The sequence below is a fragment of the Malaclemys terrapin genome, chromosome 11 (assembly GCF_027887155.1).
Source record: "Malaclemys terrapin pileata isolate rMalTer1 chromosome 11, rMalTer1.hap1, whole genome shotgun sequence".
In the NCBI taxonomy this organism is placed as follows: Eukaryota; Metazoa; Chordata; order Testudines; family Emydidae; genus Malaclemys; species Malaclemys terrapin.
Window position 1 is genome coordinate 68402225 of NC_071515.1, and position 23020 is coordinate 68425244.

General features: G+C 43.3%; 1 protein-coding gene across 3 annotated transcripts in view; it reads right to left on the reverse strand.

Moving 5' to 3' along the window:
• Positions 1–23020, reverse strand: part of KALRN (kalirin RhoGEF kinase) — a 732870-nt gene that overhangs the window by 467272 nt on the left and 242578 nt on the right. For all 3 annotated transcript variants that reach the window (XM_054043354.1, XM_054043355.1, XM_054043353.1), the window contains exon 3: positions 19474–19588. In XM_054043354.1, the coding sequence (XP_053899329.1) occupies positions 19474–19588 (115 nt within the window). The remainder of the gene's footprint in view (positions 1–19473; positions 19589–23020) is intronic.

Consider the following 23020-nt stretch of genomic DNA (forward strand, 5'->3'; position numbering starts at 1 on the left):
CAAGAAAATGAGCGAAACTCAAAGAAATGCATACGCTGAAGAATTTAGATGTTTTGGGCCAGGAAAATTTTGCAGGTGCAGAGATTAGACATTTAAGAACATCCCTAATTAGAGATCTGATTTTTGGCATATTTTCAAAACACCATGAACACAGGAAAGTATGTTTTGTGCATTTGCATCTTCCATAAAAAGAGGGAAAACATGTTTTTACTTATTAAAATTGTTAGTTCTATGGCAGTTAGCTCTGAGTGACCAAGAGGGACTCCAGCTTTTGGAAACACTGATTTTTAAATTTAGCCACATGGGTTATGTAGGGCAAGAGGGCTTCCGACTGAAACAATACTAGATGAATGAATCAGTAAATAAAATAACAATTTGGTTTACTTAAGATCATCCATCACTACAGCATGCAACCTTCATGATAATATTAAGTGCTTAATAAAAAACAGGCACTATTTCCCAATACCACTGTCCATTTAAGCCCCATCTGTACTGGTTGAAACTGGTTGTTTAATATGGCTGAAAACTAAAATGTTACATCTAGTTTGGTGTAGCCTGGGTGCAGGACATCAAACTATATTATACCTGGAATAAGGAAACATGGTTTTGCAATGGCAATTTCATAGTACAGATGGGTCTACCCCTTGCACTAAGCCTAATTACTGTAAATGGGCATGGCTGGAAGGAATCTCCCCCACATGTTTCAGTTCCACTAACCTTCCCCGGCTACTCTCCAAAGACCCCTTTGTGGAAGAAATCCCTGCAGACCTATATCTACAGCAGGCAGGGATATGCCCTTTGGGGGTTCCAGGAATCTTGCCCCACCCCCACATTTTAATCACAGCAGTTCAGCCAAGTTCACAGCCCTCTGCTGCTGTGGAAGAATGGGCAAGATTTGCCCCTTAAAGAGCTCCCTCTAGTATTCAGATGGGACATGGCTACATAAAGCTCAGGTAATACCAGATGGGTGCCAATTAGGGTTGCCAGGTGTCCAGTTTTGACTGGAACACCCAGTCAAAAAGAGATCCTGGCAGTTCCAGTCAGCACCGGCAACCGGGCTGTTAAAAGTCCGGTTGGCAGTGCTGCAGGGCAAAGGCAGGCTAGTCCCCACCTGTCCTGGTATCGCATTGCACCCTGGAAGCGACCAGCAGGTCCAGCTCCTAGGTGAGGGGCCATGTGGCTCCGCACGCTGCCCCCGCCTGAGCACTGGCTCTGCACTCCCATTGTCTGTAGTTCAGTGGGCGCAGGGAGGGGGCACAATGCCTGGGGGCAGGAGCAGCGTGCAGAGCCTCACACACACCCCCCCCACCTAGGAGCTGGACCAGCCGGCTGCTTCCGGGGCGCAGCATGGAGCCGGGGCGCAGCATGGAGCCAGGGCAGGCAAGGAGCCTGCCTTAGCCCTGCTGCGCCACGGACTGGAAGCCACCCGGTAAGGTAGTCCGCAGAAGGTAAGCCTGCGCCCCAACTCCCTGCCACAGCTCTGAGACCCCCCCAAACCCAGAGCCCCCTCCTGCACCCAAAACCCCCCACTCCAGAGCCCGCACCCCCAGCCCACTGCTCTCACCCCTTCCCATCTCCCTGCCTCAACCCACAGATACCTCCCACACTCCAAATCCCTTTGCCTGAGCCTGGAGCCCCCTCCTGCACCCCAAACCCCTAATCCCCATCCCACCCCGGGGCCTACACCTCCAGCCAGAGCCCTCACCCCCTCCTGCCCCCCAACTCCCTGCCTCAGCCCGGAACTACCTCCTGCACCCTGAACCCCTCATTTCTGGCACCACCCCAGATCCTGCACCCCCAGTTAGAGCCCTCAGCTCAACCCCTAGCTCCAGCCCAGAGAAAGTGATTGAGGGTGGGGGAAGAGTGAGCCACCGAGGGAGGGGGGGAAATGTAATGAGAGGGAGTGGGACCTTGGGGAAGGGTTAGGGCTAGGGTGTTCGGTTTTCTGTCATTAGAAAGTTGGCAACCCTAGTGCCAATATCAGAGCCTGACAAGACAGAGATATGTAAAAAATGCAATATCCTTTTCGTTTGGTGGCTATTCATAAATGTATAGCTATTCATTAAGCCCAAAGCTTTCAAACTTTGGTTGGTTAAAGTTATGTACCTAAAATCTACGTTCAGGCACCTTGATGAATAGTCTTATTTTCAATGGTGTTGAATTCTCATTAATTTCAATGAAAATTTTAGCCATATGCATATGTTTGGCAGTATCCAATTAATGACTAGAAGAGCAGTAAAAGGCTTAATACTCTACACTGGCAATTTAGCAGCTTATAAAACTACACCGTGTTCAAGTGTCCAACAGAGACCATTTCTCAATGAAGAACAAAGGATACCTTTTTAAGCTGATCCTGCTTTAAAAACCACATAATACTGTATATTACATTTGACATGACAGAATCATTGGAGAGGCAGTTATGGAACATATATTATGAAAGTGAACTTTACAGTAAGTCTGTTAGGAACAGAATAGCAAATAACGGATATAGGTCTCTGGCGGGAAGCAAAATCTAAATTAATCTTTGATCTCTACGGTGTTCAAAAAGTTACATTATGGGTTCTAGATGGAATAATAAGAAATGCTATAGAAAAAGCCCATATTGTCTATGCATTTAATTCCAAGAATAATAGTTCATCACTAAAGCAGTAACTCCAACCCGTCCGCTGTCATATGGCTAAGAGTGTCAACTAGTTTCAAATATACACTTTTTTTAATTGGATCAGGGATTGGCATCACAACTTCCCCACTCACCACCACAAAATCAAATCAGCAGGTCTGTAATGAGGGCTTTTTAATGCAGCTCTTATCCATTCCATTTCCTAGTATCAGGGGTTAGTGCAGAAAAGGGACTACTGACATATCCAGTCTCTGAAACAGCATTCCTAAACATAATGGAAAATGCCTCATCAAAGGTGCTTGCGTCCCAGCAATGAGAAGTCCAGTTAGGGCATGCAAATTATAGGGCCCATATCCTACCTCTCAGAATAGGTCTACAATAAAAAATACGTAGTTCTTTCCATTTTCATGGTGTTTTACAAACTGCAGTAGAAAGAGAGATGAGGCCTGGTATGAATGGCCCCGGTGCAAGACCTAAGACACAAACTAAAGTCAGGTCCTGACGACATAAAGCAAAGTTAGCAAAAGTCAGGCCCTGTTACAAAGCAGATGCCTGCTTGAAGGTTCACTATACGATACATGAACTTGGCAAGAACAGGGCTGGTATTGCAAAAGCACAAGCACTCCTAGGCACTAAGTATTCATGTAAACACATTCCAGAAGAATTATGCCAGAACACTCCAATACAAGGTTATGGTGTAAACACACTCCCCAAAGATGATACAGGGGCAGACTCACGCCTTCTAAGGAGAAGGTCAGGATGGCAGGGTGATGGATAGAGATGTTTTGATTATCTTGCACATGCTGATTCAAAGGGTGGTAACTAATCATGTTAGAGGGGCAATATGTAATTTGTTTGTATCAGTGTATAAAAGAGGGGTCACAGAGGGGATCTCTTTGTCCAGCCAAGGGGGGAGCAGAGCGTCCTGCCACTCACTGAGCTGAGTCCATTGTCACGGGCATACATGTATTAGTGGCCCTGTTAAGTCTGCTGGGTGCTTTGTCCACAATAAACCTGATTGAGTGTGTTCGCTACTGAACTGAGTCAGTAGACTTCTAGGAGAGTTCGAAGGAGGTCTGCGGTGTCAGCTATTGGCACAGAACCAGTGCAACAAACAGAACACACACGTGTACCTTCACAATACTTCTGGGATGTCAGTGTTATTATCCCTAGTTTATACATAGGGAAAAATGAGGTGCGCTGGGGTTACATGACTTGATCAAGTTACAAAGGTAGTCAGTATTGAAGCCAGGATTAGAATGCAGCAGGATCTTAGTCCTCCTCCCATGTCCATTTTATGTCCATGTTGATCAGATACATTGCACAGGTCTATGAGCACATGACCCACAAATGTGACCGAAGTTAAATTTGGAGGTCCCATCCCAGTTACTATTTCAGATCTATCCACATCAGAAAGGAGTAAGACACCATCAGAGCTGACAGGAAATGGAATTCTTACTGGTGGTGTGAGCAGAGAGGCCAAGGCTAAGCAGGCCATTGACATGGACCTTCTATTTCAGCACTTGGTCAGGATTGAAGCAAGGAAGCAAAGCAACGGGAGTGGGGAGTTGCATTGCTACTGTCCGTGTTTTGTGCACTAAGAGAAGACTTCACTCTCCATGCTTGTCAAGTGCTGGATCTTAGAGGATTGAGATGAAAAAGATGTATTAAGTTCAACCTAGCCTAGTATGCTGTTAGTGCTTATCAACAAGGAATACTAATCAAATCATCCTCCAATGAATCTTCCAGCTAATCCAGAGCCCAATCCCTTCACAAGCATTACATTCACACACAAATAAAAGGGAATTTCCTGATTTGATGGTATGGAATTAATTTGAATCTCTATTTTATACTTATATAATTTAAAGAATATTTCAACATATACAATGCACAGTATTCTTCAGCTATTGTTGATAATGTGCAACTGGATGCATTTTGCATGTGTCATCCAAATTTCACGTCTACAGTATGAGACAATTATAGTATGCCCATCTGAGTATTGTATGGAAAATACATATTGCTCCAAGTAGGATGTGAAAGCTGCATGCAGAGCTCCATATTATCATAAAGTATAAATTCAAACAAACAACATCTACCCAAGAGCAGCTCAAACTCATTTGCTGAAGATCCTTCTAGAGAACAAAAGCCACTGCTGTGCTTTGTAAAGCTTTAACTCCTGGGGGGATACTGGAGTTTACAACAGGAAGTCCCAAAGCATTGCAGAATGGAGTGCTGCATTCTACCACAATAATATAAATTTTAATTATCAGCCTTTCCACAGTATCTACTGCACATCTGGCTATGAGAAGTTATACTGTTTGTTGGATATGGGAACTCTGGGCCAAATTCAGTCCTGATTTAAAGTCCACTGAATTCAATGGAATTCTCTAGAGGTAATTTGGCCAAATGAATTTTAAAATACTGTGAAGGACCATACCCAGCTGCTTGTGCCACATTAATGTTAGTGTTGGTTTCCTATTCAGGATTAACATGAATGGACAATGAATATGCATGCAAAGGTCAAAAGGCTGCAGTTTCGTATTGATTTGTATTACTTACTTGGACACATTCTTTGACTGCTTTTAGAGTTAACATTGGTTTAGAAGAAGGGGAAAGAACACAAGTTAAATTTCACCAAGGGCAGGGTTTTCCAAAAACAGATAATTTGTTCAAATTAGATTTAAAAACATAGTATTTATTTGATCTTCAATGACAGCATCAACTGCAGAAGCATCTGGCAAGCCTGATGCTCACATACATAAATGAAGAAAGGGGAAAAAAACAAAAAAACCCTCAATCCTAATTAATCCTTCTATTAAAAGACCAAGTGCCAGCACCATTTAAATGTTTGAGACAGTCAGCTTCTTCTTCATACTCCCAGGCAGTGGGTGATAGAGAAGAACCTCCACTTTACATGAACACCACAAACACACCACTTCACTTGTGTGTAGGAAAGAAATAAAGAAGTATCCTGAATTTGGTTAGGAGTGGCCAACCGACTCTGATGATCATACTGTTCTCTGTGCTCAGTGGGAGATAACTGTACAGACCCAACACAGATGAGTGAGCTGCTAACTCAGCAATTTTAATCAGACAGAATGGTGAAGCTGAGGTATCCTTTGCACCCACCCTGCAAAACAGATTTATGTTGGCTCTCGTTTTCGAAAGAGGTTTTTTAAAAATCTAGGTATTAGGATGAGTGCAATTCCATCTTGGAAGGGAAGCTTCTTTGTCTGACCTGCTGAAGCTTTGGTTTTCTGGTTAAGTATCACACCAGAATCTAAGATATTACAAGATTTTTTTCAAAATTATACACGAGATAAAGCCCTATGCGCTCATGCAGGGAAACCAACCTGTTCTCATTTACAATTTTAAAACATATTGTAGCAAATATTTGAGAGACAGCCTATACTAGATGAGCCAGGAGCAGTTTAAAGTTACATTTTCCTCACACTTTTTTTTTTTAATTAAAGAAAGTTCTAGTTATTTTGGTCATTAGCATTTTATGTTGGGTTAAGTTATTTTGTCTGTTTCTCTCTTTAAAAAAAATAATAAATAAAGTAGCCATCTCACCACACACCATGCAGCTACATTTTCTCTTGACAAGTATAAAGTTACAGAATCCACTAGGAGCTCCACATGCATGCAAGGAAAATGTTACACGTTGATTTCATTAAGAGCACCATGTGGAAAATGGGAAGAAACCATAGGTAGGATTTGCAAAGTTGTCCTAATGCATCTTGTTAGGATATAGATATTCAGGCCTGTCTGTAAAGGCCTATACATTAAGAATTTAGGTGTATTCTTATCACTTAGCTAGTCAGGGCCGGCTCCAGGCACCCGCTTAACAAGCAGGTGCTTGGGGCGGCCAAGGGAGAGGGGCGGCACCTGCGGCATTTCGGGGGCGGCAGGTCCCTCGCTCCCTCTAGGAGCGAAGGACCTGCCGCTGAACTGCCACCGCCGATCGCAGCTTAACGGGTGTTTTTCCATTGACTTCAATAGGTTTTGGATTAGGCATTAAATCTTGCCATCCCTTGCACGATGGATCCACCCCAATGCAAGCCACAGAGCACCACCCTGGGGTCATTCATACCCAGGCAGAGCGAGGCCAAATTTACTCCAAATGATGATAATTTGGAATAATTATAACATTGCTTACAGTGGTTTAGTGGATGAAAAACCACCAGCACTGGTCCATTGTCAAAATTTACAAGACTCTTTTAGTGCTGCAGTAAAATTCTCAGAGTAAGATCGCATCTACATTTTAGCTAGAATAACGTTAGACTTACTGATCGGTCTGTAAATTCTACTGACGGCCACTGACATGGCTTCAAAAGGGAGCTGCACATTTAAACAGCCTGTTGCCAGTGTGCCATTCCCACAAAGGTTAATGCCTGCTAATTTTAGCTCATTTAAAATGCTGTTCACGGTGGCGTCGGGCAATTAACATGCCTGCTTTACTGAAACCTCCATATTGCTGGCATCTGGATCTTTATAAATATTATGGAGCCACAAATTTGAATGTAAAAAAATATACACAAGGCACACAAACAACATCTTTAAATCAAAACTATTAGGGAAAAAGCATATAGAGGACTGTGCTGAAAATTATGCTGCAGAGATTCACACAAGATCCACTGAGGAAGGGGAAAATGGAAATTCTGTATACAGGTCTGTCTCATCTTAGGCGCACTTAACATGTGCGATTTCAGCTTTACGCGGTCAGCAAAAAACAACAAAAAACAAAAAGAGAAAAATAACAAATACTGTTTCTGTAGTGCGGGCGATTCCACCCGCCATTACACTCAATGTAATTTTGACTATACGCGATTTTTCGCTTTAGGCGCTGACTGCGGAACATAATCCCAGCGTAAGATGAGACAGACCTGTAATTCTTATAACTCGTATTGGTGCCTACTGCTTAGCTAAATTGTACTGACATCGGATCCCCTTGCTGCTGAACCTGGCCAATAACAGCAGGAAATATACAGTTTGTTTTCTATGCTACTAACATCTGGTTTCTTGTTTTCTCCCCTGCACCCCCCCCCCACCTCACTTCCTTCTTCCAAGCAGCAACTGTCAGTACAATTGACAGGCAGAAGCATTTAGCACAAAGAGGCAAATGCTGATCCAATCAAAGGATCAGGTACTTGAATTGAGGTAAAAAAAGAAGAGCAAGGCCATGCAGCCCTAAGTCAGACAGCTCATGGGGCATGATCATATTTGGCTCCCTTCCTGAGACCTCCCAGATGCTTCAAGCTATAACTGATCCTCTCCTCTTCCAGTACCTGACAGTGACTTACTGTCAGTGTCTGTCTCATTCAATCATAGCAGCTGCATTAAATGGTCTTACAAGTGCATCTGAAAGCCTCAATGCACCCTACAAAGAGAAGACAATACCACCTACAGGTAAGGTATGTGAAAAACTCTGTCAATACGTGCTTTGCATTCAGAAAATTAAAACAAAAATTCCCACACATTTGCTACTTTCAGCAACCTTTCAATTCACTCATCTCTATGGTTGAAAAGAAAGTTCGCATTGTCATTTTGTTGATTCCTTCATATTTTTAGAAATCCAGGGTGACTGTTGAACTCTAGGTCACCAGTTAGACAAGGTCAGTAGTGGCTACTAGTTGTTACCCCCCGAAAGATGTTATGTTGCACTAAGTGACCTTAACTGGTGATCTCAGTCCCCCATCACTATTTATTGCTATCAGTTGTTTGTATGATGGTTTTGTCTAGAGACTCAATCTTGCAATATGTGTAAACATAGGGTAAGAATTCCTGTTCTGAAGAACTTATGGCCTAAACAGAGACAACAGATGAAAGGTAGGGCACCGGAAGTAATTTTAACCCCACTTTACAGATGGGGAACCGAGGCACAAAGGAGTGCCCACAGTCACAAAGGAGCCAGAAGTGAACCCAGATTTCTTGAATGCTAGTTCAGTGCCATTCACAAGACCATTCTCCCTGGGTACAATTGATACTAGCTGGCATCTTTTGTTAGGCTCAAGATAGAATCCAAGGAATAGAAATACATGGAAACAATTACCCTCTCACCCCTAGAAGTGTGTATCTAGCTACTGTTTATATTGATATTTCACCAGTCACAGAAGCATCAAGGGGCTGAACATAATATGAGAACATAATTTTTTAAAAGTGGCCCCTGTTCTCCCCTTTCTGGGGCTGATGGCTTTTCTTCATTTCTCCGTTCTTAGAGGTGGTAAAGAAACTTGTGCTGACAACACCCAGGCTATACCTGCCTCATGGATGAATAGATGCCATCACCTTCCAGGCTCTCAGTCTCATCAATACTACATTCACATAAATGGCCAGATTCACAGAGGGAAGAAACTGGAATAGCCCCATTTATTTCAATGGAGCTGTACCAGTGGAGGATCTGGACTAAAAAGGTGAAAAAAGAAAATAAGGATTGGAAGATGGTGTAGAAAAATCATTCAGTTAACTTTTCTGCTTTGTATAGAACCCAAGAAAGCAACAGACTATTGAACAGTCAGAGAATAGCCATATTTAAAAAACACAAAACTGTTCATTGCCAAGGGCACTCATAACTCAGTTCACTCTGTAACTTTGAGAAAGTGGCTGCAAAGCAAAATACTATACAGAGGGATATATTAGATGAGAGTCTCTAGAGTGGAATCCAATTGTGGGTATATGAATCTTCTCAGTTACTACCTTAAGGATGTTTATTCCAGGCCCTATATTAACAATATAACAGGTTTGTATAGTCTCACTTAGGGGAGCAATTTGCAAATCAGGGCAAAACTGAGCCCACACGTATATTGCCCCTTCACTATATAGTTTCATCTACCAGTATAATGTTTGTTTTCCCGAATATTTTAAGGTACTTCCATCACTATCCCTTTCATCTGTACATTTTACTATTTTTTAGTATTATAGAAGGGAGAATCAGGCTCCTGCTATGAGGAGAGCCAGTAACAGAAGGCATTGCTAAAATCCTGAGGCTATGAAGGATTTAAAAAATTATTGAGATTTAAAAATTATTGAATCTTTTCCCTGAGGGGAGAGAGAGAAGTCCCATGGTCCTAAAGGGAAGCAGCATATTTATGGCTCTAAGGGGAAAGCATATGCAATGGCTGAGTAGAGCAAGACCATGCACTATACTTAATGGGGACATATCTGAGTTTCATCTTTTGTTTGTTGGGAAGATCTGGGTTTATGAAATGGAACTGGCTGGCTGCCACTGGTGTCTCCCCTAGCAAGTAAGAGAACAGTCAGCTCTAACTACAGCCTGAACACACACCCTGGTGAAGAGTAACGATCTGGACACTACAGGGTAGAACTGAGACTAGAAAAGGGCAAAACAATAAAACCAAAAGGCATCAGGACCAGGTCCTAGTGCCCACTTTTCTGCTCTGAGAAGTCACTACATTAAAAGGTCACCTTCTTATTTAGCAGAATTTTTCCCTGGATATATAGTCACATCCACTGACATTAATGATTATTAATGAATAAAGCAACATCCAATTCCTTTTCAGCCCTGGGAAAAGAGGCACAGCTCTAAGAAAGTGAGCTGAATTCTCTTCTGGCTTGTGAATCCTTATTGTTAACTAAGTTCCACTTGCAGGGCCACCAACACAACACCAGAGTCTTTAAATTATACACCCATTTATAACTGAGCAACCAGTATGAAGAGAAGGGGTTCCCTAGATGTCACTGAGGGGAGAACTTAGCCTCCAGAATCTTTATTGCTGGACATGTTGCACAAGTGAGAAAGAACCCAGTATGACTTTAAAATGCATGTCTGCATGGCTGGCAGAAAGACATCTGCCTTATAAAATGAGAAAAATTGCTATGGAAATCATTGAGACACAATAAACGTGGGACTCCATGACAACATTTTTGACCAAACTGCTTTATGAGACTACCACACTTCAGATGTCGATTCACACAGGTGCAGGGCTCTGTGTGCATGGATCTGATTACAGGTTCAGGGTCTAAATTTGACTAGATGTTGACTTTTGTACAGGGTGTTGAAAAGCGTGTAAAAACATATGGATAGTTTAGAGAAGTAGGGTGATAGACCCAAAAAAATCTTAATTCTCTAATGGCATAAACGAGAGCAAACTAATGTGTAATAAAATGGAAATGCTAGAAAAATCAGATATGTGAAATGAACATCAGAACTCCAGGTCTTCTAACATGTTGTAAACAATATTTTTTGGATATAAATAGAAAGCTTTTATCTATTCAGCCAGTGTAAAATATTTTCTCAGTACTCATAGAAAGCTGATTTAAATAAAGGATCAATTCTTGAAATAACCAAAAGTTTTTTTCTGACTCCTTGATCACACATCGCTGACATTTACAAAAATGTACTCTGAGGATTAACAGATTATTAAATAAAACAGGCCAGTTTTCTTGTCTTTGTCTGATCTTAATGTTATTTCAGACTTATTTGCCCCTTTTTTATTCCACACAACACATCCACCAAATGCATGTGGGGAGTTCCTGCTAGACCAAATACAATGCATTTTCTAACCACTTAGAAAAGAGTGCTGCACACAGCCCCAGGTTATCATGCCACTTATCAGTCCTTAGAAGGACAAGGCTAGCTGAAGTGTGTAATTCACAGTACATTACACATGAAGCACTGTATTATACTATTTGTGTTATTCATTACAAAACCAATCTGAAAATACTTGCATTGCAATCCAACTGGAAGCTGAAGCAGAACTGACTCTTCAGCAACAAAGAGATCTAGGACCAAATCCTACAAAGCTTTCTGAACCCTCAAATCTCATTGAAGTCAATGGGAGAAGAGGACATTCAGGACTTTGCAGAAGGCATTCAGCACCGTATAGGATCAGGCTGCTAAATTGTTCAAGGTAACAACAATAGTCAAAATTGGAGGTGGTCTTGAAATTGATGTGAAATGTCCTGCATCGTCATTAGGTTTGGACTAACTCTCAAAGGCTTCTGTGCCCTGAAAATGACTGAAAACCCTAATGAAGCTTTTTATAATTATTTTTAAAAACATAGCAGCTTTTAGTGCTGATGAAAAGTGCCAAATTCCCAGCCTTGGAGACTTTCTGTATGCTCTCTGTACAGTATCAATCGAGGCAACACAAGCTTTCCCTGTACAATCCCACCAACATGCCACAATCCTGTTCTGAAAAGGTCATCTTCATAGCTGGAAGGAGATGAGGGATTGGAGTGGGTGGGTGAGAATCTGTGACTTGCGTTGTGCAGGAGGTCAGACTAGATGACCATAATGGTCCCTTCTGACCTTAAAGTCTATGATTCTATGATTCTGGAAGGCTCACATCTAGTAAGAAGGTAAGTGGAAAGCTTGATCTCCATGGCCGTTTGAGTCAATGACCTCTAATTGAGACCGCCAACTAAGGTGCCACTTAATACAAAATGATGTGGTCAGTGTCCAAGTATGTGAACCCTAGGAACTGAAATGAGCCCAGCAACTAATTTCACAGACAGGGCCGGCTCCAGGCACCAGGCAACCAAGCACATGCTTGGGGCGGCACCTGGTAAGGGGCGGCGGGGGGAGTGTGGCGCGGCATTCCGCGGGGAGGGGGGGCGCTCTGTCAGCGCGGTGCTTGGTGGGGGACGGCGCGGGCGCGGCACTGGGGGGGGTTCCGGCGGCGCTCGGCGGGGGGGGCGGGCTCTGGCGGCGCTCGGGGGGGTCCGGCAGTGCGGCGCTCGGCGGGGGGGGGGGGGTGGCACGGGGCGCGGCACTCGGCGGGGGGGGGTGCGGGGCGCGGCGCTTGGCGGGGGGGTGCGGGGGGCACGGCGCTCAGCGGGGGGCGGCGCTTTTTTTTGCTGCTTGGGGCAGCAAAAAAAAGTTAGAGCGGCCCTGTTCACAGAGACCACCAAATGGGCATTGGGGGGACGGATAGCTCAGTGGTTTGAGCATTGGCCTGCTAAACCCAGCATTGTGAATTCAATCCTTGAGTGGGCCATTTAGGGATCTGGGGCAAAAACAAAAAAACAACAACAACAAAAAACCTGTCAGGGACAGTACTTGGTCCTGTTAGTGAAGGCAGGGGACTGGATTCAATGACCTTTCAAGGTCCCTTCCAACTCTATGAGATAGGTATTTATTTATTTGATAGTAATAAATCCCAATAACTATGCCAATCTAGGCTGGGTCTGAAGGGGCTACCAGGAGGAATAAGACTCTTTAAACCATTACCAGTCCCCTCAATTATCCACCCCAAATGAGCCTTCTGCATATGAAATACACAATTAAAAAAAAATCAAACTACATTTAAAGAAAATACCAAAGCTCCATTAGCTTCATTAGTTTCACTTCATTTATTAATGTGCTCTTTTTATGCAAGTGTACTGCAGAATAATTATCTGACATATGGCACCAGATATTTAGTTACTAAAATTAGTACGAAATGCCCTGTGTTATTTTTAAAATATGTGGGTATTTTTGTAGCCTCCAAAAACAACTCTAAAGCTTCTTTTGTGTTAGGATCATGTAAGAGAAAATAGAGCTGCAGCATTTAATCTCTATCAATCAACAAAATGAGTTTCACACTAGTCCTGGCCAGAAAACCTAATATACACAGAACCATAGGTCATCAATGAAAAGCTTGAAATTAATCCGGAGTTGTGGTACACATTGCTACATTTTGCCAGGCTGTGTATCATACTTTTAATTATTAACAAATCCCCAAACCTTGAAATAAATTTTAAAAGGCAGTTAAATAGTTGCACTGATTCTAGTGCCTGTAAAATGGCTCAGAAAGGCATCTACAACAAACTCTTCAAACATATAGACCTGTCCCTTGAAAACATTGTTCTGCTGATAGGAGTCCTGGATGTCCCCCAGAATGGGGAAATATTTGAGCAGGTTTTTAAAAGAGGACAAATAAAAATAGACTTCTTTAAAATACTGGTCTCCAAGGTATTTTAGGTTTTCCCTGCTGCAGAGACTAAAGAAGTTTGTGGATTTTGGCTCCAAGACAGGTTAATGTGTTCAACAGGAAGACCAGCTATAGCTGAGAAAGAATATTTCCTTCGTCATATCAGACCAAGATACAGAGATCTGCGAACAGTCAGAAAGCTCAAGCTAATAATATGCTGTCCCCTTTTGATCCTCCTACAGCCTACACAAGACTTAATTCTCGATTCTAAAGGGCTTGCAATAGCAAAGATTGGCCTGCTGATGATTTCATGTATACACGTGTAAATCAAGACTGCCACCACTGAAATCAATCGAGCTCCACCAGATTAAAACCTGCATAAGTGAGATCAGAATAATGCTCCATATAAGGAGTATAGGAAAACAGCATAGCTGAACTTCTCTGATCCTAAACCCCTTGTCATCAGAGATAAGGTCATGCTTCTCAAGTTTTAGACATCGTGACCCAATCCTCAGCTTGTGTAAATCAGAGTAGCTCCATTGAGTTCATGGGAGCTATTCTGATTTCCAGCACTGGAGATCTGGCCCCACATATCAAGAAAACACAAGTACACCTGCAAAATAAGCAGAAAAGGCTAGCACTAATAGAAGCAGATTAAGAGTGAGCAGATACTCACTGTGAATAAAGGTGCCGTATATATTCAATCATAAGCCGGTTGGTTTATAAGCCGACCCCCCACCCCAAGATGGAGAAGTAAAAATGGAAAATGTTTATTACCCATTCATAAGCCGACCCTATAATTCAGGGGTTGACAAACTTTGGCTCCCGGGCCATGAGGATAAGACGCTGTCAGACCGAGATGGTTTGTTTACCTTGAGCATCCGCAGGCACAGAGGTAAACCTAAGTAAACAAAGTGTCCCAGCGCACCAGCTGCTTACCCTGACGGGCCGGGACAGCAACTGGTGGGGAAATTTTGGGGGGGGAGAAGCAGGGAGTCAGGAGAGTAACCCCTCTGACCACCCCCCACATTTCCTCACCCCTAGCCTGAGACCCCCCCCACTCTCCCCATCCCATCCATTCCACCTTATCTGGGGAGGGCCAGGGGAGGATGTCTCTGGCCTGGCTGGAGCTGATCCGGCAGGCTGGGCATCACAGCTGCAGCCTGCTCCGGCAGGCCAGACTGGGCGGCACGGCCACCGCATGTTCCAGCGGGCTGGGCAGCACGGCCGCCGTGTGCTCAGGCACCCGGGCGGCGCAGCCACAGCCTGCTCTAGGGGGCGGGAGCCGAGCGGCATGGCTGCAGCCTGCCAGCCCCGGAGCTGCGGCTGCTTCGGAGGCTAGGGGGAGAGAAGCGTGGCCAGAAGCGGAGAGACTCTGGCCCCGCCTCTTCCCTTCTGGCTCTGCTACCTCTCCTTGCTCCCTCTGTTGGGGGGAGGGGCTGTGTCCCACCTCTCCCTCTCTATACCGGTTCATAAGCCGACCCCCTTCTCTGGTGCTTCCCTTTTTTATTAAAAAAAAATTCATCTTATGAACGAGTATATACGGTAATACCTTACTCCACGAATAGCCCTACTGATTTCAATGGAACTACTTGAGAAGTAAGGTGCTTCTCAATATGAGTAAGAGAGTCAGAGTCTGGCATCAAATTTCTAACACATTGTTATTTCTTCTCTCTCTCTCTCCCCTCACTCCCCCCCCCCAAAAAAACAAAAAAACCTTGTACTGACACTACAGGATCAGGCCTTAGGGGAACACATCATCTTCTAGGAATGTGCCTTTTATCCCCATATGTCACCTAATTGGAATGTTAGAATTTTTGGACATAAACTATGATCCCAGTTCTGCAGCCTTTAATCCCATGAAATAGTCTTTACTCATGCCAGCAGCCCCATTGACTTCAAGTACTTCAATGAGTTAGGGAGTCAGGACCAGGCCTTAGCTGTTTAATAGTATTTCCTATTCTGCTACATCTCCAAGAGATACTGCTGTCAGTTAAACAGCTAATGAGTTGTCATTCTATTAAAACAAATGGAACAACAGAAACCCAAATCAGAAACTTGGAATGCTATCTTAGGGCAGAGACTTACTTCACCCTAACTTATATGTCATCACCAATCTTCTCCCTGCACACAGCTCATGGTAACATACCATCACAGCCCTCTCCATTAAGATATGAAACCAGGGTTAAGTGACAGATCAATGTGGATGGTAATCTCTCTCTCTCGAGCTATAGGAAGTGGGAATAGAGAGAGGAGTGTTATACTGATGTCAGTATGATTAATTATAGTCCCTTTTGCTGAAGAAGATTTTCTAGTTCTTCCACCAAGGCTGACACACGCCCACCTCCTCAGCCACAGCAATATTAGAATTCCTTCTCCTGACATGCTATCCAGAATCCATACTCATGTAATTTGGTAGGTCATTGACACATTGGTTAATTATAGCAGGGTTAAGTTAAATACACTATGAATGACTATGCACTGGGAGCTGATGATATGGAATCAAACTGTTATTATGACACAATCATCAAAAATAAATACCTTTGAGTGGTTCCTGGTTATCCCTAGTGAAAATGATTGTTAATAAAAGATTAGGAAAGAAGTAGACTGTGATGCAATTTAAAACTAGAATAGATTGTGCAGTCCTGTCCATCTAGGTGCTTTTATAGTCTCCATCACCGCGGTACATAAGCGCCTGCCCAAGTATTTAAAAACCAACAAACAATAATGATCTCTCCCATCCCTCCCCCTTCACAATCTATAGGAAAAATAACTTAGGAATGGGGGGTGGAATATGTGTATGTCTATTTATATACCTCATTGTGGGAAGACAAAAGGAAGGGATGAGATTTGCGTTTAGTTTTGAATGTGATGAAGCTTGTGGTCATTCCTAACTCTTGCAGGAGTGAGTTTTATAATTTAGGTCCAGCTCCTATAAAACTTTTGTCCTCCTCTCAGAAGCCTTCTCCTGTTGGTTACTAGTTTCATGGTGAGAGGTCACACTGCACATGCAGAGGCTCTCTCTTCTGTAACTAACTATGGCCAACCCCAGGGAGGGCTTTGAAGTTTAGGACAGAGGCCTTGAATTGGACTCTATTCAATAGGGCGCCAGAGGAGAGGAGAGCTGGGCTAGGTAGTGTGTTCACAATGATTCATGTTGCTAAGCAGCCAGACTGCTGTATTTTGTGCTAGCTGGAGCTTTTTCAATTTCTTCATTCCTAGTTAACAAGCTAGGCAATACCAAACCTCAAAGAGTGCCCATAGCTGAAACAACCAAGAGAGAGGCAACCTAAACAAGCATCCAGATACTTCTCTATTGATTTACTTCTATAAGAGGGCAAACCCAGGGCACATATCTTAGGTACTTCTGCTACAACTACAAGGGAAAAGCTACAGATAAAGACTAAGCATGCTAAAAGGCCATTTTAACTGTGCAATTGTTGGCAACATTGATCTCAAGTAAAGGAGGCAATGCCATATCTTCATAGCCATGACTCATGCAAGAAATGATAACATCTAAGAGAGCAGTTTTATTACTACTATATCTGGAGGGCAATTGCAAAGCAATCTGACATTTATTCGCACTGGTTGACCTACTGCCCTCTCAACCCCTAGCATATCCATAATCTTCTACACAATATGGTCACAAATTGAGCTGGCTGGAGAGAGATCAAGCAGTGTGTAAATAAAAGGCTTGATGAGTTTAAAAACAAAAAAACCCACCCACACAACAAAAGAAGCCCTGCCAGATGCCATATGAAATTTTGTCATCAGACAGGAAATTAAAACACATGCTGCAGTGTATGTGGCACACAGAGGCATGTCTGTCCCTGTAACTATCTGCACCTGACTGTGGTCATCTCAGAAAGATCCCCAAACACTTAGGTATTTGGAGCTTGGGAAGTAGTCTCATAACTTTGGGCACTGATTGGGATAATGTGTAAATGTTTGTGTATTATTCAAATACCCTTATCTCTTGATTGTCATGGAAATGACACCTCTTCCCTCCTAGCATTATTTTTGTAGTAATATAAACTGTATTCTGTGAGCAAGAACTTGACTTTGGGAAAGGTGGCATTCCTGGCTAGCACAAAGTGACTATGATGGCTCTAGGCCAACCCCCTCAACCTTCCTCTGAGCATGGGTTTGTCAAGGCATTCCAGGGGGAGTTGAGTGGCAAGGGCATCCTGCCCTTCAGTAATCCCTGGCTGATGTAATGGCTCATAAGAGACTGTTACCAGCTGGCATGCTTTGGAGGAGGCCTGATGAATAGGGTGAAGAGAGCAGGAGGTGGCATATAGTTTTGCACCCCTTCTGAGGGATGTGGGCATGGCTTTAGCACTTGTAAGGAGTAAGTCCTATAAATGGGTGGTACCATCTCTTTAACGTTGCTAAGGGAAGCATCAAAGGCCAGCAGTTACCTATTCCAAAATGTTCCTCTGTAGACAATCTGTGGGACAGGTGACAGTCACTGAAATGCACTAGGGGTGGCAATTTGGGGTCTGTGAGAAAAACCCAGAATGCTAACTCTGTTTATAGTCCAAGCCAGAGCTCCAAGAGCAAGGTGGGCTGGAACATGACCCTCCCCTCAGTGTTGATGGATTACTGGTAAATGTAGTTCCCTGACAGTCAATGGTAGCTTGGAGCTGGGATGAATCGTGGTGGGAGAGAAGAGGCATCTTTCTCCCAGATGAGAAAGAGACTTTGGTGGTCTCTCCTAGAAGGAGGGCCAGATAACTCAGATGGGACTTTTTACTTTGGAAAAAGGATAGTGAAGCAGAGCATCTATGCTAGGAGAAGCCAGGGTTTGAGAAAGGACTGGGAATCAGGCCCTTTGGAGAGGGACTGTATTAATTTCCAAATGACAGGGGGAGGCAAGAGTGTTATCACTCCCAGTAGATGTGCTTCCATCTTCAGAGGTACCTGAATCTTTGGGGATGGAGATATCCCATCTCCTAGAACTGGAAGGGACCTTGAAAGGTCATCAAGTCCAGCCCTCTGCCTTCACTAGCAGGACCAAGTACTGATTTTTGCCCCAGATCCCTAAGTGGTCCCCTCAAGGATTGAACTCACAACCCTGGGTTTAGCAGGCTAATGCTCAAACCACTGAGCTATCCCTCCCTGGGTTCTTATTTTAATCAGCATCCTGAGAAAGTAAATTTAAACCCTCCTCCAGATATGCAGATCTGGGTTGCTAACCTGCCAAGACACCAAAACAAGACTAGATTCAGTGCCGGGTTTATGCCTGCCTACACTGGAAACTTCACCGAGGAACAAGGCTGCAGAGACACTAAACGGCTGCAAGTTCCCCTATTCTGGGTGAAGGGGATATAAGGAGTTAGAACACCCTGAAAAATTGGGGGAACTGGCCAAAGAGAGGGCATAGTCAATATTTGAGACTTGACAGCAGGTTCAGTTCCTTCCATCAGCAGAACCTGCTGGTGGAAATTAGTCAGCACTTGGGAGTGCAAACTCCCCAGCAGAAACCTCAAGGATGTACTGCCACAGAAATATTGCCTACCCTGCACTGAGTGAATCCCTTCCTTCCTTCCTGTACAGGGAATTATACCTTCCTGAATCAGCTTTCCTGAAGCTGGCAATGAAGGTATTAAAAAGCAATGCCAGACAATGGCTCCCTCAAGCCTGCTAAAGAGAAATCCACACACAAACCTCCAAGCAGCTAATCAAAGCACTTTCGCCCTTTTAACTCGTCTAGAACAACCTAAAAGAAATGACAGAAACAGGAATTGTTGCCGTCAGTTCAGTGCAAGCAAGATGCTAAAGGCCCAGCTTTACTAGCACTGTCTCTAATCTCTCATTCTCTTGCATCACATCTCACTGGATGAAAGCAATTGGAAGGGGGAAACTTGTGTTCTAAGCACTAAAAGGTTAATACTTGGAAATCAGCAACTGCCAAGAACAAATTCCCCCACCCACTCATCCACCCCCAGCTTTGAAGTGTTTTCTTTTGAGCTTTACCTTGGCACACTGGCCAAATAAGTCACAAGTTTCCGAAGGTCTTCCTGCCTTATTCTATCGTGATTGCTGCGTGCTGGAAAGGTCAGGATGGGACCACCTCGTTTATCACGGCCACCTGCAGAAAATAAAGGATTGTTAGAAAATCAGTCAGGAAACACATGTCAAAAAAAGTATGTGCACTGAATTGATAAACTTAAATTACTGTATGTTCAAGACCCCTTATTCATTTGTAGATTTCAGACTCACTTAATTGAGCAAGACTTTCTCACATCCGCTGGAGTGCCAAGGAAAGGAAAAAAATGCAAGAAAACTTGTTACTGATGTTTCTTTTTACCTTAACTTAATCCCATCAAAGCTTCTAATACAACAGTTAATACAGCCAGCCAATGCTAACAAAATCCTATCATCAGCGAGAGTTTTAAATGTGACAAAACGCGAAGAGCTGAAATCTTTTTCAGTGTTACCCAATCTGCATTGCTTCTTTGGTCCCTAAGGAAAATTTATGTAGTAGGACATTTTAATGTATCTAGCAATTGCTTACAAACTCAAAGTTTAATTAAAATCTGGTGTTTGGCTCCTAGGGCTTCTCATTTGTAGAACATATTTAACAATTGGCATGAGAATGTTGAGGTTTTTTATGTAGTTTTATTGCCCCTTGAAAAAAATCCAGGAGAGTTGCCAATGTCTGGTACCAAATATCTCTCAGAAATTCTTAAAATACATTGTCATTAAAATGCTACTGAATGACTCTAGCCTGAATCACAGAATCATACGCATTAGAGATGAATACAAACTGTTGGAACATCTTTTATTCTCTTCTGTTAATAAAGTCTGGAAAGCTTGAAACTGAAACTTGTTTCCTTACCCAACATTTTGCTCTCTTTCTTCATTTGCTATTGTAGAGTTTTTCCTCAGGAAATTGTGAACTGTTGCATTTGTTTTTAATGTTGTTGAGGGGGAAAATAGAGCAAAGCTTCAGTTTAAAATATAATAAAGAGTTGAAGGGACCTTGCAGATAAAATATATCAGTTAAATTTTGATCTCTCCCAAAGGAAATAGTGTCCCTTTATTAGAAAAATGACTTCTGAGAAGGGAACTCACACATTTCTGTGAACTAGATCATCTGGCTGAGCGAAAGGAAGAGAGATTCAAGGACAGTGCACTAGCAGGTCTGAAATAAATACAGTCTTGTTCTCTAAGGGCATGATCCTGCAAGGGGCTGAGCACCTTCAGCTTCCATAGGAGTTGAAAGCATTCCAAACCTTGCAGTATCAAGCCTTAATTCTGTAAACATTGGGCCCTGCTTCCATTGAAGTGAATGGGGACTTCAATGAAAACCACAACAGGTTCATTCTATCCATTTGTTGCTTATTCTCCAAGGGTCACATACACAATATTTCAACAGGAGGAGACGGGGTTGAAGGGGAATGCCCATAGGTCCTCTGAGCAGGAGAGAGAGAGAGAGATTTCTAGGGGATTCTGTTGTGGGAAGAGGGATAGTACGAGGGAAGAGCTGGATATGGGAAGATGAGACAAGGTTCATGTAGAGCTTTCAGGTTTGCATGAATCTCAGACATGTACAATGAGCCTAAGGCCCTGGGATTTGAAGGGGCAGTTGTAGGCTTACCACAACTGTGCAGAGCCAATCTGGCACGTTTCACATGGTTCTGCAGTTCTATCCATTGAGTCTAACTGATGGAGATTTGACAAGGAGACTGATGCCAGCCAGCCCTGCAGAATTCTGAGGTGCAGTTGGGCATATTGAACCATGTAAGTTACCCATGCGACCCAGAAGCCTCAAACACCACACAGGTGACACATGTGAACTGGAAGCCTCAAACAGTTTTGTGCTGTTGTGACCAGGTGAGCCTTCAAACCTATAACAATTGATTGGATTGCCTGGAACCTGGAGTTCAGAACAAAGGGCCTCACTTGAGATAAATCCAATACAGTCCCTGTAAACTCTATCCTCCGGACTGGGGAGAGGAGAGATTTTTCTCTTGATTAACAGTCGCAGAGCAGTGAATGTTGACTAGATCAGGGCAATGCTGTTCTGTAGTTGCAGTCTGGACAAGCCCCTGACCAGCCAGTCATCCAGATAGTAGTAACCCTGAACTTCTGAGCTTCGGAGGAATGCAGCTCTATTGCCATGACTTTTATAAGACCCGGGGAGCTGCTGACAGGACAACAGTCAGTATAGTGAATTGGTAAGGATTTTGATTTACCAGAAATCTAAGGTACTTCCTGGGAACTTGATTGATTTCCACATAGAAGTAGGCATCTTTTAAGTCGGAGGTGGCATACCAGTCCCTGGGGCCCAGGGAAGGGATAACAGAAGCTAAGGTGACCGTATGAATGTGTTGAGTTGACGGAGGTCTAAAATTGGACTGAGACCCTCTTTTGCTTTTGGTATTCGGAAATATCAGGACTAAAACCTCTTCCCTCTGAGATTGCATAGAAGCTCCTGTATGGCAGTGACACTACCTTTTCAGAATACTGTACCCCTTTCAGGAGTCTGATCTATCTTGCATACCCCAAGTTTCACCTCACTTAAGAACTACTTGCTTACAAAATCAGACAAAAATACAAAAATGTAACCGCACACAATTACTGAAAAATTGCTTACTTTCTCATTTTTACCATATAATTATAAAATAAAATGTTTGGAATATAAATATTGTACTTACATTTCAGTATATAGAAGAGTATAAACAAATTACTGCCTGTATGAAATTTTAGTTTGTATTGACTTGACTAGTGCATTTCATATAGCCTGTTGTAAAACTAGGCAAATATCTAGATGAGTTCATGTACCCCCGGAAGATTTCTGCATACCCCTGGTTGAGAACCATTGTTCTATGGCTCCCAAACGAAGAAGTGATTCTATTGCATGGATAAGGAGTTTCTTGTAAGAATGGTACCTGAAGTGGTACCTGTGGGAGGGAAGGGTAAAAGTAAACTGTTTCCACAATGCTCAAGACCCACTGATCAGAAGAAATTCAGGACCAAGCACTGTGGAAGTGGGATAGACAGTTTGAGGAGGTAAAGGAGTTTGGGTGTGGAGAGATGGAGGCTGGTAAGAAGACCTCAATCAGCCCATCAAAGTGACTGTTTTGCACTTCCCAGGTGTCTTGAAGGGCCTGGAGCTGGAGCCAAAGCAGCAGGAGAGTGAGGCCTATGCCTATAACCCCTGAGCCTCTTTTTTAACAGGTCCTGTGAGGAGGAGCAGCAGCATATTGGTGCAGCTGCTGGGCCCTGTAGTGCTTCCTGACTGGGACAGGCCTTTAAGGTGGCTCTAGAATCCTTAAGTTCATGGAGGTTGCTGTCCATCTGGTCCAAGAATAGAAAAGAACCCTTAAACAGCAAGTTCTGGATACTATTCTGGACTTCATAGGGAAGATCAGAAGACTGCAACCAGGATGATCTACACGTGGCAACTGCAGAAGCCATGGTTCTAGCTGCCAAGTCTGCTGCATCCAGCCGGCAGGGCTGTTTTCATGACTAGTCTGCCCTCATAGACCAGGGAAGAGAACTCCTGCCTAGCATT